Source organism: Heliangelus exortis, chromosome 27 (assembly GCF_036169615.1).
Source record: "Heliangelus exortis chromosome 27, bHelExo1.hap1, whole genome shotgun sequence".
Classification (NCBI taxonomy): domain Eukaryota; kingdom Metazoa; phylum Chordata; class Aves; order Apodiformes; family Trochilidae; genus Heliangelus; species Heliangelus exortis.
In genome coordinates, this window is record NC_092448.1 from 3,774,592 (window position 1) to 3,792,522 (window position 17,931).

The 17,931-nt window shown below is 51.7% G+C and overlaps 2 protein-coding genes across 2 annotated transcripts; one reads left to right on the forward strand and one right to left on the reverse strand.

Annotated features, from left to right (window-relative positions):
- Positions 1-200: 200 nt before the first annotated feature.
- Positions 201-10,254, forward strand: LOC139787713 (methanethiol oxidase-like). The gene is made up of 11 exons (XM_071727000.1): positions 201-288; positions 576-688; positions 2,244-2,429; positions 2,901-3,021; positions 3,516-3,698; positions 3,789-3,967; positions 5,845-5,923; positions 6,951-7,072; positions 8,118-8,210; positions 8,810-8,928; positions 9,400-10,254. The coding sequence occupies exons 1-11, from the start codon at positions 282-284 to the stop codon at positions 9,560-9,562; spliced, it is 1,365 nt and encodes a 454-aa protein (XP_071583101.1). The 5' UTR covers positions 201-281; the 3' UTR covers positions 9,563-10,254.
- Positions 10,255-11,444: 1,190 nt separating this feature from the next.
- Positions 11,445-17,613, reverse strand: LOC139787824 (methanethiol oxidase-like). The gene is made up of 12 exons (XM_071727156.1): positions 17,506-17,613; positions 17,112-17,165; positions 16,670-16,782; positions 15,412-15,597; positions 14,782-14,902; positions 14,506-14,688; positions 14,167-14,345; positions 13,924-14,002; positions 13,262-13,383; positions 13,071-13,163; positions 12,427-12,545; positions 11,445-12,172 (listed from the first exon to the last, which is right to left on the reverse strand). Exons 1-12 carry the CDS (start codon positions 17,507-17,509, stop codon positions 12,010-12,012), a joined length of 1,416 nt encoding a protein of 471 aa, XP_071583257.1. The 5' UTR covers positions 17,510-17,613; the 3' UTR covers positions 11,445-12,009.
- Positions 17,614-17,931: the final 318 nt, after the last annotated feature.

Sequence of the window (17,931 nt, forward strand, 5' to 3'; positions counted from 1 at the left end):
AACTCCTTGAAGTGAAGGCCCCAATTTCTCATTCGTTTTGGGCACGGGGTGTCAGACCCTGTGTATTTTCAGAAACTCAAGTAACCTGAGCACTCCCTGGAGCCAAGTGTTTGGCAGTGTCAGAACTGGAGCAATCTCTGAATGCAATGTCCTCTCAGAGACCTTCTTTGAAATAATGTGGAGATTAAAAGAACTTTTTTTTTTTTTTTTTTTTTTTCCCCCCTCTCCAATCAGCAAAATGTGGAGGATGTGGTCCAGGATATGCAACTCCTCTGGATGCCATGAAAGGCAAGTACTGGAGCATCTTTTCTAGCTCTAAGACATCAAGAAATTGTTTTCAAATTAGCTGAAGACCAGGACAACACCTTCATGGATTAGCAAGGCCAAAACAGAAATACTGAGGCCCAGCTTCTTGGGAGGAATCAGAGTTTACAGCTGGAATTACAGAAATTACAGTGAATATTTGTAACAATGGTTTCTTTTCACGTGTTAAATTATTTTCTGCTATTATTTTCTACATTATTAGATATTATTTTCTATTTCATGTATTAAAGAAGATTTTTTTTCCTCAAAAGGTCCCCGGGAGGAGATTGTGTACCTGCCTTGTGTCTACAGAAACACAGGGATTGAGAAGCCTGACTACCTGGCCACTGTGGATGTTGACCCCAAGTCTCCACACTATTGCCAGGTACCTGGGTGTGAGGTGGCTCTGGTGCTCCCTGGGTGATGAACATTGGGGTTCACATCATCATTTTCAAGTAGATATTTGTAGAACCAACCAAATCCTCTGCTGTTTTTCTCATGAGGTTCCTCAAAGCTAATATATATATAGAGATCTTATGAGTCTCAAGACACTCAGAACAGTTTTGTGCTTAGTGGTTTAATAGTTCTTTTTGCAACACTATTACACTGAGCATGAGTATTAAGCTCTAGGATGAGGGTATAGAATGGACCCTCAGCAAGTTTGCTGATGACACTGAGCTGGGAGGAGTGGCTGACACACCAGAAGGCTGTGCTGCCATTCAGAGAGACTTAGCCAGGCTGGAGAGTTGGGCAGGGAGGAACAAGATGAAATTCAACAAGGGGAAGTGTAGAGTTTTGCATTTGGGGAAGAACAACACGATGTCCCAGTATAGGTTGGGGGCTGAGCTGCTGGAGAGCAGTGGAGGTGAAAGAGACCTGGGGGTCCTGGTAGACAAGAAGATGCCCATGAGCCAGCAATGTGCCCTTGTGGCCAAGAAGGCCAATGGCATCCTGGGGTGCATTAGAAAGGGTGTGGTTAGTAGGTCAAGAGAGGTTCTCCTCCCCCTCTATTCTGCATTGGTGAGGCCACACCTGGAGTATTGTGTCCAGTTCTGGGCCCCTCAGTTCAAGAAGGACAGGGAAGTGCTTGAAAGAGTCCAGTGCAGAGCTACTGAGATGATTAAGGGAGTGGAACATCTCCCTTATGAGGAAAGGCTGAGGGAGCTGGGGCTCTTTAGTTTGGAGAAAAGGAGACTGAGAGGTGACCTCATCAATGTTTTCAAATATGTAAGGGGTGAGTGTCAGGGAGATGGAGTTAGGCTTTTCTCAGTGGTGACCAGTGATAGGACAAGGGGTAATGGGTGTAAATTGGAGCATAGGAGGTTCAAGTTGAATATCAGAAAAAATTTTTTTACTGTAAGGGTGACAGAGCCCTGGAACAGGCTGCCCAGGGGGGTTGTGGAGTCTCCTTCACTGGAGACATTCAAAACCCTCCTGGACACGTTCCTAGGTGATGTTCTCTAGGGGGCCCTGCTCTGGCAGGGGGGGTTGGACTGGATGATCTTTCAAGGTCCCTTCCAACCCCTAGGATTCTATGATTCTATGATAATGATTCTACACATTAGGCATTACAAATTAATCCACTTACTTGATAAATGGAAAGCTGAAGGTGGTTATCTACCCATAGCCCAGATCCATAATGCCACTGGGACTGCCCTTGAGCTGCCCAGTTTGGCACTGCACTTGACCAGTGCTGGGGTGACAGAAATTCTGCAGCAAAGTTAAACTCTCATCTCCCTCAGAATGTCCCAACTTCCCTCTCCCACCTCCAGCTTCAGCTCTGCATATCTCAGCCTGAAATCTGCTTCCTGAATAACAAACACCAGTTCCCTTCTGCTCTTTATTAATTTATGCTTTGACACAAAGACCCATCCCTTTGCCTGGGGGAAAAAAAAACTATTCCAGACTGAAGCTTGAGGTTCTGGATCCCTGATTTGCAGGTGATCCATCGCCTGCCCATGCCAAACCTGAGGGATGAGCTCCATCATTCCGGGTGGAATTCCTGCAGCAGCTGCTTTGGGGATGCCACAAAGAGAAGGAATCGTCTGATCCTGCCAAGCCTGATCTCTTCTCGAATTTATGTGGTGGATGTGGGGACAGACTTGAGAGCTCCTAGGATCCATAAGGTACTTTTGGGTGGCTTTTGATGGTTTCTTGTATTTTGACCACGTGACAGGGATTGAATGGGTTCCAACTTTTAATGAGCAGAGGCACAATTTTTTCCCCCCTCTGAACTGCTGCTACTCCAGGGAGAGCTGATGCCTGGACACTGCCCAAGTGATGTTTCTGCCACTGGTACTAATTAAACACAGACATTAGTGGCTCACCCATGCATGAATTAGGCTGATTCTCAACATTCACCTCTGCTCTTTACATTTTTGAGAAGAGCAAATACCTGTCAGGGTTGGTACTGTGGGGAGAGCAGAGAGCAGGAGGTGGCAGGTGCTCAAAAGCCCAAATAGCAGAACAATCCCCCTTCCATACACCCCTTCCTTCCTCACTCTTTGAAAGCCCAGCTCCCAGGGGTGGATCTGGAGCTGGTGCTCTGTGGTGATCTCTGAGAAGGTGACTCTGGTGTGTGTGGACTCATATTTCAGATTGTGGAGCCAGTGGAGTTATTCTGGAAGGGCAACGTGGCTAATCCTCACACCTCTCACTGTCTGGGCAGTGGTGACATCTTAATCAGCTGCTTGGGAGACCCTTCTGGCAATGGAAAAGGTATTCACCCCCTTGCTTGCTCTAGAAGAGTATTTGTGGGATAGAGGTATCACATTCCTGAGGTACAAGCTGCAGAGAAACCCAACTAAAACATTTCACTTGGGTCCCCTCAGCATGGAACAAGGAAAATTTGCTTTAATCTGCACCAGCTCAGTGGTTATGACATGGGCAGGAAAGCTTCTGGTGCCAACCTCTCCCTGTCTAAGGAAAAACGAGGCCTTCCAAAGCTAATCTGGGTTGCATTTCCTATTTTAATAGTTTGAAGGCTTCTTGCCTATAGATTTTGTTACCTCTTTGGGTGTAAAATGCCTGACATCTAAAAAGAAATGCCAGCTGGGAGGAGAAATCCCCTTCACGTGGGGAGTGCTGAGCCCTGCTCCTTCTCACAGGGTCCTTCCACACATTTGGCAGCACGTTTGGAAAACAGGCATTTAAATATTAATGTGCTGTTAATGGGGATCTCTTCAAGCAATTTCCTTCTGTTTCTGTGTCAGGTGGCTTTGTTTTGCTGGATGGAGAGACCTTTGAAGTGAAAGGAAACTGGGAGAAGGGAGGAAAGGTTCCCAGCCTGGGTTATGACTTCTGGTACCAGCCCCGACACAATGTCCTGCTGAGCACAGAATGGGGAGCCCCCAAAATCCTGGCAGATGGCTTTAACCCAGCTGATGTAGAGAAAGGTGGGGGAGCATTTGTTTAAACTCTCAAAAGGAATTTCTTTCTTGAAATAACACCTTCTGCACTCATTCTTCTCTGACCTGATCCACCAGGGCATTACGGCCGCTGCATTAATGTGTGGGACTGGAGCACCCACACCCACGTTCAGTCAATTGACTTGGGGAAGGGCTCCATCCCTCTGGAAATTCGATTCCTCCACAACCCAGATGCTGCAGAAGGGTTTGTTGGTTGTGCTCTGAGTGGGGGAGTGCACCGGTTCTACAAGACTGAGGTAAACCCTGAAAACCAGAGCAAACACAGCAGCTCAGAGCTGGCTGTGTCAGAAATCCACCCATCGCTTGGGAAACAGGAGAATTTGGTTTAAAAACCAAAAAAGGCTCCTAATTCCAGTTTAATTCTATCCACTCCCAACTCCCCTGCCCTCCACAGTCACTTGTTGATCATTTCAATCAGGGTTAATGAGTTGTGAAAGTATTGAAGAGGGGAAGGTCTTGGCAATGATGGGAGCATTAATGATCACTTGAACACCAGGCAGCCTGACAAACCCTTGCAGTGAGGAGGTAGCTGCAGCTTGGGCTCAACAGTGAGTTGGTCAACAAACATTTATCAACTGGCAGCTGATGAGGAGGTGTGAAAATTGCCAGCAGTGCCAGGCTGGGCTGCCTGCTGCTCAGCCAGGGTTGGGCAGACAGGAGGGTAGAGAAGGGATGGTGGTGGTGGGGTGATGGAGTGAAGAGTAGAGCTGTTGCCTTTTGGAGAGGGAGCTGGAGACAGCCAGGACACCAAGGTGAGCAGGCTTGAGTTCTGGGGTGTTCATAGAATCCTAGAATCCTAGAATTGGCTGGGTTGGAAGGGACCTCAGAGCTCATCAAGTCCAAGCCTTGCTCCACTCCCCCCGTGGTTCCCAGCCCATGGCACTGAGTGCCACATCCAGGCTCTTTGGAAATATCTCCAGGGATGGAGAATCCACCCCTTCCCTGGGCAGCCCATTCCAATGCCTGATCCCCCTCTCCAGAAAGAAATTCTTTCTCATGTCCAACCTAAACCTCCCCTGGCACAACTTGAGACCTCTTGTGCCCTCTTGTCTTGCTGAGAGTTGCCTGGGAAAAGAGCCCAAGCCCCCCCTGGCTCCAACCTCCTTTCAGGGAGTTGGAGAGAGGGATGAGGTCTCCCCTGAGCCTCCTCTTCTCCAGCCTCAACACCCCCAGCTCCCTCAGCCTCTCAGAGGATTTGTGCTGGATCCCTTCACCAGCCCAGTTGCCTCCTTTGGGCCTCAATCTCCTTCCTGAATTTTGGGGCCCAGAACTGGACACAGGACTCAAGCTGTGGCCTCCACAGGGGCAGAATCCCTTCCCTGGACCTGCTGGCCACACTCTTCCTCATCCAGGATGCCACTGGGATTCTTGGCCACACTGCTGGCTCCTCTTCAGCTTCCTGGCAATCCCAGGTCCCTTTCTGCCACTCTGTGCCCCATGGAGCTCCCCAGGGGGTTGTTGTGGCCAAAGTGCAGGACTTGGAATGTTGAACCTCATCCCGTTGGGGCTAAACCTGACTCCAACCAGGATCCAGGGAGTTGTAGAGAGTGATGAGGCCTCCCCTGAGCCTCCTCTTCTCCAGCCTCAACACCCCCAGCTCCCTCAGCCCTTCCTCACAGGAATTCTGCTGGATCCCTTCCCAGCCTCCTTGCTCTTCTCTGGACCTGCTCCAGCACCTCAATCTCCTTCCTGAGCTGAGGGGCCCAGAACTGGACACAGGACTCAAGCTGTGGCCTCCCCAGGGCTGAGCACAGGGGCAGAATCCCTTCCCTGGACCTGCTGGCCACGCTGTTCCTGAGCCAGCCCAGGATGCCATTGGCCTTCTTGGCCACCTGGGCACACTGCTGGCTCCTCTTCAGCTTCCTGGCAATCCCAGCTCCCTTTCTGCCACTCTGTGCCCAGCCTGGAGCTCCCCATGGGGTTGTTGTGGCCAAAGTGTTGTTGCAGGGTTTGCTCATTAATATTTTCCCTGGCATTACAGTCACCATCCTCACCCCTTGGTAACATTTCTCTGCAGGACCTGGTAAATAAATAGCACTGTTTGTTTCTCCTCCCTCTGCCAGGCATGACAGAGGTGACAATGATGCTGTGATCTCTCCTGTGCCTTCTGCAGAAAGGAGACTGGGCAGCAGAGAAGGTGATAGAAGTACCCAGCAAGAAGGTGCAAGGATGGCTTCTCCCTGACATGCCTGGTTAGTGTCAGCATTTTTGGCAAAGAAATGGAGTGGTGTCCTCCTTGGTCCCTTAGTACAGTGAAGCTTTTTGCAAAGCCTTGCCCTAAAATGACCACCATTTCCCTCGTGAAATACTAAATTCTGAGTTCTTTGTGTAGCCAAACTAACCTTGCTTCTGAGCCACTGAGTAGGAGATTACCAGAGCTCTGCTCCCATTCTGCTCAGTGCTTGAGCTCAGTTTCTGCAGAAAAATCATAGAATCATAGAATCATAGAATCCTAGGGGTTGGAAGGGACCTCGAAAGATCATCTAGTCCAACCCCCCCTGCCAGAGCAGGGCCCCCTAGAGTACATCCCCTAGGAACGTGTCCAGGTGGGTTTTGAATGTCTCCAGTGAAGGAGACTCCACAACCCCCCTGGGCAGCCTGTTCCAGGGCTCCGTCACCCTTACAGTAAAAAAATTTTTTCTGATATTCAACTTGAACCTCCTATGCTCCAATTTACACCCATTACCCCTTGTCCTATCACTGGTCACCACTGAGAAAAGCCTAACTCCATCTCCCTGACACTCACCCCTTACATATTTGAAAACATTGATGAGGTCACCCCTCAGTCTCCTTTTCTCCAAACTAAAGAGCCCCAGCTCCCTCAGCCTTTCCTCATAAGGGAGATGTTCCACTCCCTTCATCATCTCAGTAGCTCTGCGCTGGACTCTTTCAAGCACTTCCCTGTCCTTCTTGAACTGAGGGGCCCAGAACTGGACACAATACTCCAGGTGTGGCCTCACCAATGAATAAATACTGAGAGTTTGGGTCTTTCAGCAGGAGCTCACAGTACTCAGGAGTGTTCCAGGGAGCTCTGGTGGAGCCTCAGCTGCCTTGGAGCAGGTTCTGAGCTCCCAAGAGGGACTGGGTTTGTTCAGCCCTTATTTAATGCATTGTCCTGGGGGTCCTGTGACTGGAACACTGGAAGGCAACAGACTCAGGGTCTTGTTTGTTGCTGGTGCTGTCTGTTTCCTGACTTTGCTCTTGAATATTACCTTGCAGGTCTCATTACTGATATCCTCATCTCCCTGGATGACAGATTCCTGTACCTCAGCAACTGGCTGCACGGAGACATCCGCCAGTACGACATCTCCAGCACCTGCAAGGCCAAGCTGGTGGGACAGGTGAGGCTTTTTTTTTTCTTCTTTTTCTTCTTCTTTTTCTTTTTTTTTTTTCTTTCTTTTTTTTCTTTCTTTTTTTTCTTTTTTTCTTTCTTTTTTTTCTTTTTTTTCTTTTTTTTTCTTTTTCTTTTTTTTCTTCTTTTTCTTCTTTTTCTTCTTTTTCTTCTTTTTCTTCTTTTTCTTCTTTTTCTTCTTTTTCTTCTTTTTCTTCTTTTTCTTCTTTTTCTTCTTTTTCTTCTTTTTCTTCTTTTTCTTCTTTTTCTTCTTTTTCTTCTTTTTCTTCTTTTTCTTCTTTTTCTTCTTTTTCTTTTTTTCTTTCTTTTTTTTCTTTTTTTCTTTTTTTTCTTTTTTTCTTCTTTTTCTTTTTTTCTTTTTTCTTTTTTTCTTTTTTTCTTTTTTTCTTTTTTTCTTTTTTTCTTTTTTTCTTTTTTTTCTTTTTTTTCTTTTTTTCTTTTTTTTCTTTTTTTTCTTTTTTTTCTTTTTTTTCTTTTTTTTCTTTTTTTTCTTTTTTTTCTTTTTTTTCTTTTTTTTCTTTTTTTTCTTTTTTTTCTTTTTTTTCTTTTTTTTCTTTTTTTTCTTTTTTTTCTTTTTTTTCTTTTTTTTCTTTTTTTTCTTTTTTTTCTTTTTTTTCTTTTTTTTCTTTTTTTTCTTTTTTTTCTTTTTTTTCTTTTTTTTCTTTTTTTTCTTTTTTTTCTTTTTTTTCTTTTTTTTCTTTTTTTTCTTTTTTTTCTTTTTTTTCTTTTTTTTCTTTTTTTTCTTTTTTTTCTTTTTTTTCTTTTTTTTCTTTTTTTTCTTTTTTTTCTTTTTTTTCTTTTTTTTCTTTTTTTTCTTTTTTTTCTTTTTTTTCTTTTTTTTCTTTTTTTTCTTTTTTTCTTCCTCTTCTTCCTCTTCTTCCTCTTCTTCCTCTTCTTCCTCTTCTTCCTCTTCTTCCTCTTCTTCCTCTTCAAGGAGAAAATGACAATTTACTTGTGCTTGAGAACTGTCCCAACATTGCTCCCATGTTCCCTGGGCAGCCAGTGCCTGTTCTCAGCCCTTCCCTTGCTTGCAGGTGTTTCTGGGAGGCAGCATCACCAGAGGTGGCCCTGTCACTGTAGTGGAGGACAAAGAATTGAAGTCTCAGCCAGAGCCATTTGTGATCAAAGTATGTTTTCCTAACGTGGACTCTGCTAATTATAATCCCTTTGGAAATGTCCCCCCACACCTCAGACAAACACACAACATCTACAGCTGTGGCTCAGGTAGTTGGGGTCTGGCTTGCAGCCTGGGCAGGTGGAGCTGGTAAATCCTGGTAAGTGCTCTGGGTCCCTGGTGGGATGGGACAAGCTGTTCAGCTGTCCCAAGGCCTGTGTAAGAACACCTTGCCTGCTGCTGTCAGCTGGCTGATGGCACAGGAGTGCAGTGTGTGTTCCTCACACTCTGAGGCTCTCCCAACACCTGGTGGCTGAAGCACTCAGCCAGCTCCTTCTGCTCTGGGTGTGTGCTCGTTCCATGAATTAATTGGAACTCATCTCAAGTGGCTTCAAGGCTCCCTGTTAGTAGGGAATAAGTCTGAATAAAAACTCTGCCCCAAAACCAGGGGATTTGGTGCCCCAGTGTCAAGGGGTTCAGAGTGCTTGGTGCAGAACTGCTGTGCTGGTTTCTTTCTCCTTGCTGTTGCATTTCTCTTTTGGCAGCATTGTTGCATTTTTGGCAGCATTGTTGCATTTCTCTTTTGTCTTGAACTCCTTGTTACCATTTCAGGGGAAGAGGGTGCAAGGGGGACCTCAGATGCTTCAGCTGAGCTTGGATGGGAAGAGGTTGTATGTCACCACCTCCCTCTACAGTGGCTGGGACAAGCAGTTCTACCCAGACCTTGTCAAGTAAGGAAACTTTGGGGAAGGAGGATGACTCCACAATGACTCCCATTTCAGGAGTTCTTGCTGCTGGGGGCTGCACACACGATTTGTTGAAATCTTGATCTATTGGGAAGTGGGTGCAGAAAGCAGTGAGCAGGGCCAAAAGCCTCCTGGGGTCCGTGGTACCTCAAACTGCTTCTGGGTAGATCAGCATGAGTTTGGTTTGGGTGTTAAAGGCAGGAGATGATGATCCAGATGGCCACAGGAGGGCACAGTGCAGCTTGTCTCTCCTTTCATGTGTAACAACTGCTAATTCTTACCCATTGCTGATTGGAGGGGGCAATGAAACTCAGGTTTGAGACCTGCTGAGGCTCATTTGGAAGCTGGAATTCTTTCCATCTTCTATTAAACGAAGACAAATTCCACCCAAACATGGAAGAGGAGCAACAAATACGAATTCTTTTCCCAATATCTCTTTTCTTGTCTGTTTTTCAGGGAAGGCTCTGTTATGCTGCAGATCGATGTGGATACTGAAAGGGGAGGGTTGGAAGTGAATAAAAACTTCCTGGTGGATTTTGGGAAGGAGCCTGATGGACCTGCCCTGGCTCATGAGATTCGTTACCCTGGTGGAGACAGCACTTCTGATATCTGGATATAATTGTTGTCTGGAGATGGTTTTGGTGTTTTTTTTGTTTTTTTTTTTCTTTCTCCCTCTCTCTCCTCCCTCTTTTCTGCCTCTCTAGATCTGTTGCTTTCCCTCCTGTGTCCATCGCGGGGCTCTGCTGCTTCCTGCTCTGCTTTGCCAGTTGCAGGAATGACATCAGCAATGTCATATTTTACCATCAAGCTTTCATTCTCTGCTTACTCCTGGGCCCAAGATATTTGCAGCCAGGCTTTGAGAGCTCAGGTTTGTGTTTGTGGGCTGCTGCCTCTGGGTCTTTCTGAACTACACAAGTAGCTCTGTCAGGATCTTGTCATTCCAGGGGCTTTCTAACCAGCCTCAGCCCAACTTAAGATTTTTGGGGTTAAATAAAGTAGAAGATCCTGTGGATGACCACAGGAGGGCACAGTGGAATTTGCCTCCTTCACAAGTGACAACTTCCTGGGCTCCCTCACCCACTGCTAATTCAGGGTTGCAAATTCATTTATATTTTTGCTGCCAGCACGTATCCAAGACAAGAAGATGTGTTTCTACCAGGAGGAAAGTCTATGTGTAGTATTTTCAGGAGGTGCAGGAGCACAACAAGATGTCTTCTATCCCAGTTATTAATGGGAAAAGTTAAAGAATAAAGTTGTGCCAAAGCAGTTGTGATGAGAGCTACCATTAACAAAAAATCCTTTATCTTTTTGCCTTGAGCTCTCTACTTCTCTGATGAGGTGAGAGGCTGCAGGGAAGTGCCTTGTTATACACTGAGAAGTGTAAACTGAATCCTTGGAGTGCAGCCTGAGATGTTTGGGTCAGCTGCTCAGGGTCTGTGTTCTTTCTCCACCCGTGGAGCAAAGTCAGCCCCCCTGTGATTCCATTTATTGGGAGGCTGGAGTGTGACCTGCAGGGCTGGAAGGGACATTTCAGGAGCATTGTTTGGGGCTGTCTCCAGGCAGAGGCAATGGTGATGACAACGTGGCACTGCTGTTGACAAACCCTGTTTGTTTGGGGCAGAAAAAGAGCAAAGAGTTGCCAGGTGTCTCTATAAGAAGAATATTTGGAGCCTGGAAGAATGCACACACACACGTGAAAAGAAAACCTGAACCAGGGAAAATAATTTCTACCAGAAGCTTCCAGGAAGGCTCAGAGGCATCCCTGCACAACCCAGGTCCTGTCTTAGGGATTTTCAACCCCCTGATCTTATCACCACTGGAGGCATTTCTGGTCCAGTGAAATCAATCCAAAAAGCTTTAGTGAAATAAACGTGAAGATGCAGCTGATGCAAAGAGCTGTTTTATTCGTGTTTCAAGCAGAACGAGAGCAAAGCAGAGTCAGGAGCAGGCACCTCTTCTCAAAATCAAGCATTTCCCATTCCTGGGCTGCCAGGAGGATGCTGCCAGGAGGATGCTGCCAGGAGGATGCTGCCAGGAGGATGCTGCCAGGAGGATGCTGCCAGGCTGGGCATCCTTAGGCAGGATACCTCTGATTTATTGCGAGGGCAAACAGGAGGTAGTGCTGATAAGCTCAGAGAAAACCCAGACTTGGGTAGTTCTGGTGAGCTGCATCAGCATTTCTCACCCAACTGCAAACAAATCTTGCTTCATACATTTCAGTCTCTGTGGCCACTGAGTGACTCCGACATTCCCAGATCCACAGGTGAGCACCGTGCTCCCTGCCACGGGAATGGCATCCATAGGAATATCTGTGCTGCAGCTCCACAGCTGCCACACGTGTTCCTGGCTGAGGGAAAGAGGGGTTCAGGAAGGCTCATAGACACCCCTGGTCAACCAGAGGTCTGGCTGTAAGGATTTCCAAAACCCTGACCCTAATCGTTAACCACTGATGAAAAAAATTCTGGGAAGCTTCAGGGAAGCAAGACACGTGAAGATGCAGCTGATGCAAAGAGCTGTTTTATTCGTGTTTCAAGCAGAACGAGAGCAAAGCAGTGTCAGGAGCAGGCACCTCTTCTCAAAATCAAGCATTTCCCACTCCTGGGCTGGGAGCAAACCCACCCGGGAGGTGCCCAGGGAGCCCCAGGGCTCTGGTGCCCGGGAAAGCCCATCCAGGAGGGGCCTGGCTGAAGAGCAGCCCCTCAGCCCAACTGGGAACATCACTTTCTGCCAAGAGGGGGGTTTTGCATCCTGCCCAGCTCTGCCTGGGAGCCACTGCCCCGGGGCCGTGCTGGCTGAGCCCTGCCCAGGGCTGGCTTTGCCCTGCCAAGAGCCAAACCCAGAAGGTGCCGCCTGTCCTGCCCACTGCTCTGCCCCAACCACACCCGCACCAGGAGGCTGAGGGAGCTCTGCAGCTCAGCCCAGCAGAAATCCAGACTGCAGCAAGGGATGGGGACCCCAACCCAGTCACCCCGCGCCCTTTCCTAATGGCTGCACTACGGAAGAGAGAGGAGGAGGAGGAGGAGGAGGAGGAGGAGGAGGAGGAGCAGGGAGTCCTCCCCGTGGCGCCTATTGCTGGGTCTCAGTGGTGGCATCTCCAGCAGGGAAGTGGATTTCGTGGGCAAGGCAAGGCCCGTTGGGCTCCTTTCCAAAATCCACCAGGAAGTTCTTGTTGACCGTCAGGCCTCCCTTCTGAGTGTCCACATCGATCTGCAGCAGGGCAGAGCCTTCCCTGCCAGGGGACAAGAGCGCAGCTGTGACCCACCAGCACCCCCTGGTCCTCTGCAGGAGATCCTGCCCTTCAGCCTCCAGCTCCTCCCCAAGGAGGAGCCTTTCTCCTTCCCAAGCTGCGGGGATGCTCTGAGGACAATCTGTCCCTGAGGACCTCTGTGCCCCCGCGGCCCCCGCCCCAGGGGCCTTTCCCCTTCCCGGCAGAGGGACCACCCAGGCCCAGGGGAGGCCCCTTTCCTCCCAGAGGCTTCTTACTTGACCAGGTTGGGGTAGAACTGCTTGTCCCAGGTGCTGTAGAAGGAGTTGGTGACGTAGAGCCTCTTGCCATCCAAGCTCAGCTGCAGTTTACAAGGCCCGCCGTACACTCGCTTGCACTGCGGGACAGCAGAGAGCGGGGAGGTTACGGGTGTGCTGCCCCCGAGAGGAGCAGAGGGGACAGGGAGGGGACAGGGAGGGGACAGGGAGGGGACAGGGAGGGGACAGAGAGGGGAGAGAGAGGGGAGAGAGGAGGGGACAGGGAGGGGACAGAGAGGGGACAGAGAGGGGAGAGAGGAGGGGACAGGGAGGGGACAGAGAGGGGACAGGGAGGGGACAGGGAGGGGACAGAGAGGGGACAGGGAGGGGAGAGAGAGGGGACAGAGGAGGGGACGGAGAGGGGACAGAGAGGGGACAGAGGAGGGAAAAAAAGAGGGGACAGAGGGGGGAGAGAGAGGGGCAGAGGAGGGGACAGAGGAGGGGACAGAGAGGGGAGAGAGAGGGGAGAGAGAGGGAACAGAGAGGGGAGAGCAGGGGACAGAGAGGGGAGAGCAGGGGACAGAGAGGGGACAGGGAGGGGACAGAGGAGGGGACAGAGCCACGGGCCCAAGGACCCCCGGGGGCAAAGGGGACACAGAACCCACCTTGACCACCAAGGGCTCCGGCTGGCTCTTGAGCTCTTCGTCCCTGCAGACGGTGACGGGGCCGCAGCGGAGGAGGAGGCCTCCCACAAACACCTGCAGAGAGCCCGTGCAGACACCTTGCCTTGGCACCCAGCCACCCCCAGCTCCTGCTGAGCAGCCCAGCGGTGCTGCCCCTTCTGCTCCTGCCTTACCTGTCCCACCAGACGGGGCTTGCAGTGCTTGGAGAGCTCATACTGGCGGATGTCTCCGTGGAACCAGTTGCTGAGGTACAGGTACTTGTCGTCCGGAGAGATGACGAGGTCGACGGTGAAGGCTGCAGGGCAGAGAAAGCAGGAGCTTCATGGAGGGCACAGGAACCAGGAGCTCCAGAGAGAGGAACCAGGAGCTCCATGGAGGGCACAGGAACCAGGAGCTCCATGGAGGGAAGAGGAACCAGGAGCTCCAGAGAGGGCAAAGGAACCAGGAGCTCAAAGGAAGGCACAGGGACCAGGAGGACCAGAGGAGCCAAAGGAACCAGGAGCTCCAGAGAGAGGAACCAGGAGCTCCAGAGAGGGCACAGGAACCAGGAGCTCCAGAGAGAGGAACCAGGAGCTCCAGAGAGGGCACAGGAACCAGGAGCTCCATGGAGGGCACAGGAACCAGGAGCTCCAGAGAGGGCACAGAAAGTAGGAGCTCAAGGGAAGGCACAGGAACCAGGAGGACCAGAGGAGCCACAGCACCCAGAGAAATCCCTCCTGGCACCCAGCCCCAGCTCCCAGGTCGTGCCTGCAGGACAGGAGCCCCTCGGGCCCTCCGACAAAGCTTCCCGGGGCTCTGGCACGAAAAGGGAACCAGCTCCTCGGGGCAGACCAACCTGGCATCTTGGGCAGAATCCATCCCGTGACGTCCTTGGCCGGGATGCGGATCACCTCTTCTACTGCCCAGTTGTCTCTCTGCAGCAGAGACACAGCCTTCTAGCACGGCCCTGCCAAGCAGGGACGGGCTCTGCCCTCTCCACACGCCTCCTCCTTGCTCTCCGCTGCCCCAACTTCCCCCGGCACCTCTCCCCATCCCCCCGGGGCTCCCTGCTCTCCCCTGGCGCCCGCACAGCACTCGCCTCGCACTTGTAGAAGCGGTAAATGACCCCGCTGAGGGCGCAGGCGACGAATCCCTCGGCAGCGTCGGGGTTGTGGAGGAATTTCACGCTGATGGGGAAAGAGTCCTCGCCCAGGTCAAAGCACTGCGTGAGGCTGCGGCAGGACAAGTTCCACACGTTCAGGCGGCGCCCGTAGACCCCTGAGGAAAAGGAAAACCCCGTCAGGAGAGGGGGGGCTGGGAACCCCCCTGCCCAGAACGCCGCTCAGACGGGGAGAGCTCTGCCCGCGCCCTCCCTCTGCCCGCACCCACGGCCTCCCCCCCCCTCGCTGCCTCTGCACCTCCAGCCCTCTCCCCTCACCTTTCTTCAAGTCCTCGGGCCGAAACCCACGTCCTGCGATCCTGGGGACGGCTCCGGCGCTGCTGACCAGAACGTTGTGGCGTGCCTGGTACCAGAAGTCGTAGCCAGTGGGGGGCACCTCGCACTCGTTTTCCCAGTTGCCCTTCAGCTCAAAGGTCTCCCCGTCCAGCACGATAAATCCACCTGGGGCACGCAAAGGGCACGCGTGACAAACCCCCTACTCACTGCCCTGCCCACCCTCCTCCAGGGAGCTCTCCCAGGGCACAGCTCTCCCACCTTTTCCGTGGCCAGCGGCATCCCCCACGTTGGCAATCAGGATATCGCCGTTGGGCAGAGTGCGAGGGACGTTCAGGTGTCCCTTGTTGCACTTCCAGAAGACATCCACTGGCTCAATGGTCTGAAAGAAGGGGACACGCACCCTGCAGCCTCCACCTGCTCAGCCCAGCCCTCGCTCCCTGGAGGAGCCTTGGGCCAGCAGAGACTTCTGAGCATCTCTGAGGCCTGCAGGAACTTTCTTCCCACAACTCCCGCTTCCTAGAGCCTCCTCCTCCTCCTCCTCCTCCTCCTCCTCGTTGGAGAGCAGCACAGAGCCCTCTGGGCTCCCCTCTGTACAGAGCACAAGGAGACAGCAAGCCCTGGCAGCTTGTGTGTCCCCTGACTGCTCTGGGGGCAGCTCTGGGGCAGCCACTCCCTGAAGGAATCGTGTACAGAGAGAGAAGGCAGCGAGGATCGGGGCCCTCCTCGGTCTGAGCAGGAGAGAGCTGAGATGGAAACGTGGCCCCGCTCTCTCAAATCAGGGTGGAAGAGAAGAGGAAGAGAGAACCCTTCTTCCTTGGGGGATTATTCCAGAAGCACCAGTTCCCAACTCCTTCCCAGAACCTTGTCTTTGAATCACCTCCGCCATACCTTGTACAGCCTGGGAGTCCGGCACTGGGAACCCACATCCACCACGTAAATGCGGGAAGAAATCAAAGAGGGAAGAACCAGCTTGCTCCATTTCCTTGTGGCATTGTCAGGGCAGGTGTAGCCAGTGCTCCACCCCGAGGCATGCAGCTCGTCCTTGAGGTTGGGCATGGGCAGGCGGTGGATCACCTAGGCAGCCAAGGCAGAGTTAGGGTTCACTCGGGGAGGGGGGAGAAACGGGGAGCCTAATGCTGGGAGGTGGTTCTGTGCTGGTGCCTTCACTGGACTTGACTGGAGCCTCAGGGAGGAGGGCACTGGTCTGGGCACTGGCCAATGCTCTTTGTCAGTGAACTGTGTGCAGCTGAGAAAGGTGGAGATTCTGTCAAGAGTTTCTCACCTCTTGCTTGTAAAATTGAAAATGTCTGTGAAGACGTTGGGATTGGCAGCTTGGCAAGCGTGGTGTGGGCTGCCCTGCAAAGTCCTTACAGGAGTGGAGTTCCAAATGTGTTAAAAACTTTCCGAAGGGTTTTTTCTGCTAATGCCCTTCATGTAGTAATGCAGAGGTTGTACCCCTGATGAATATAATCTGACTTTGCAGCCTGCAGAGAGAGTTAAGTGCTGGTTTCCCCTGTGGGGATGACAACGGACGGGTTGGGTTGGGACAGAGCCCCACAGAACAGCTCTGAAAATTCTGCACAACAGAAACACGCTGAACGCTGCACAAGTGCTGGAGACCCTCAACCACCTGGGTCACTCAGGGACCATTTTCCACACTGAGCAGCCACTGACAGGGTGATTCAGAGCACGTGCTCAAAAGCTCACTAGCAGATGCTCTGGAAGTGAGTTGGGAAGTGAGTCAGAGCCAACTTGTCCCCAGGACACAGAGATGGAGATGACTGAACTGGAGCCAGGCACACGGAGGACAGTGGGAAGAGAGCAGGGAGGTGAGGTTCCAAAAGACAGTCCTGCCTCACACATAACACGAGTGGTAAAGCAAAAAGCAGACCTGCCTTGACAAAACTCACAAGAGGTGTCCCAGGACATGAACAGGCAAAGGGCAAAGAGTCAGGGCAGGGTGGGTGAGACAGGAAGATGCAGGAAGCCAAGAAGGCTGAAACAGCCTGAAGACCAGAGTGGTGATCAAGCAATCTGATTGTCCCCAGCAAAAAGAGTGAAAGTCCTGAATCTGGGGGCACCATGAAGCACCGAGCCAGCATCTACACACCATTCCAACAAAAAAACACAGTCAAGAGAGGGGTACCTGTCCAAAGGATGGAGAGCAGGTGTTGAGGTCAATGGTGGCCAGGAAGTCAGGTTGGTCGATGCCCGTCTCCCTGTAGGTGCAGGTCACGTAGGCAACCTCCTCTCTGGGAGCTGGGGGCACAGAAAACTCCTGTTAAAACATGCCAGGAAGCAGGCAGAAAGGAGAGGAAAAGCTTCTACAGACTCTCGGCTTGGATCAACTTGGAGGAGCTGTCTGGAGGCTGTGACCTTCCTCCCTGGGCACTGCCAGCTGTCCAAGCCTGGTGCTGTTACTGCCCCAGCAGCAAGGGAACAGCAAATGGGGATCTCCGTGGAGAGATCCAGAGTTTTCTCCCCGTGGGAGAAGGGACTCGGCACCCGCCGGTCACTAACGGAGCCTGCGCTGACACGGAGCTCTTGGCCAAACGCTCCCGTTCCAAAAGATGCTCCAGAGGACTTGCCTTTCACAGGCTCCGGGCAGCTGGGGTACTCGTAGCACTGAACTCTACATCTGTCTGGGGGGAGAAGAAGAGAGGAATAAAGTCAGAAAGAGCCACAGCATGAAAAGTGTCTGTGCAGGAGGGGTAGGACCTGCTCAGGTCCCTCCTGCATCCCCTCCTGAGCCCCTCACCCATCCCCTCCCCAGCAGCAGAGGAGCAGAGAGAGAAGAGAGAGAGAGGGAGCTGCCTCCAAGAACCAGCTCCCCACTGGGGGTCGAGCCTGGAAAAGAAGTCTCCAGGTGGTCCTGGGGCTGAGGGTGGGATGTCTGGAGGCTCCAGGCAGTGTCTGGATGCAGCTGGAGCTGCCGGGCGGGAGCTGCCGGGGGCTGCGGGGAGGCTGCCGAGTGTCTCTTACCCATGCTGAAGGCTTCTGCTTGGGTCTCCTCAAGAGCAGAGGTGCTGGAAGTGGAGGTGCAGCTGTCTGCCTGGCTGGAGTGGGTTGTGTAGTGCCCAGGCTGCTCTCAGGGGCCTTATATCCCAGGCACAGGGGTGGGGGCAGAGAGCAAGCGGCCAAGGGAGGAGCCGTGGATCCCAACTTTTGGGAGGTGCCGACCAGCGCTGCGGCTGCTTTCCGCCTTGCCAGCCACCAATCTAGAGGAAAAATCTGCTGGGCCAGGCAGGTAATTTCCTTAAAGACAACCTCCCGTATCTGATCCTGGGGCTCTGGTGATTCCCACTGGCATTTCTTCAGCTCCAGAGGCCTCCGTCTCCCAGCCGAGGCCCAAGCTCCTCAGAGCCATCCCCCGTGGCCGGGCTCCTGCCGTACAAATGTGCAGGGGAT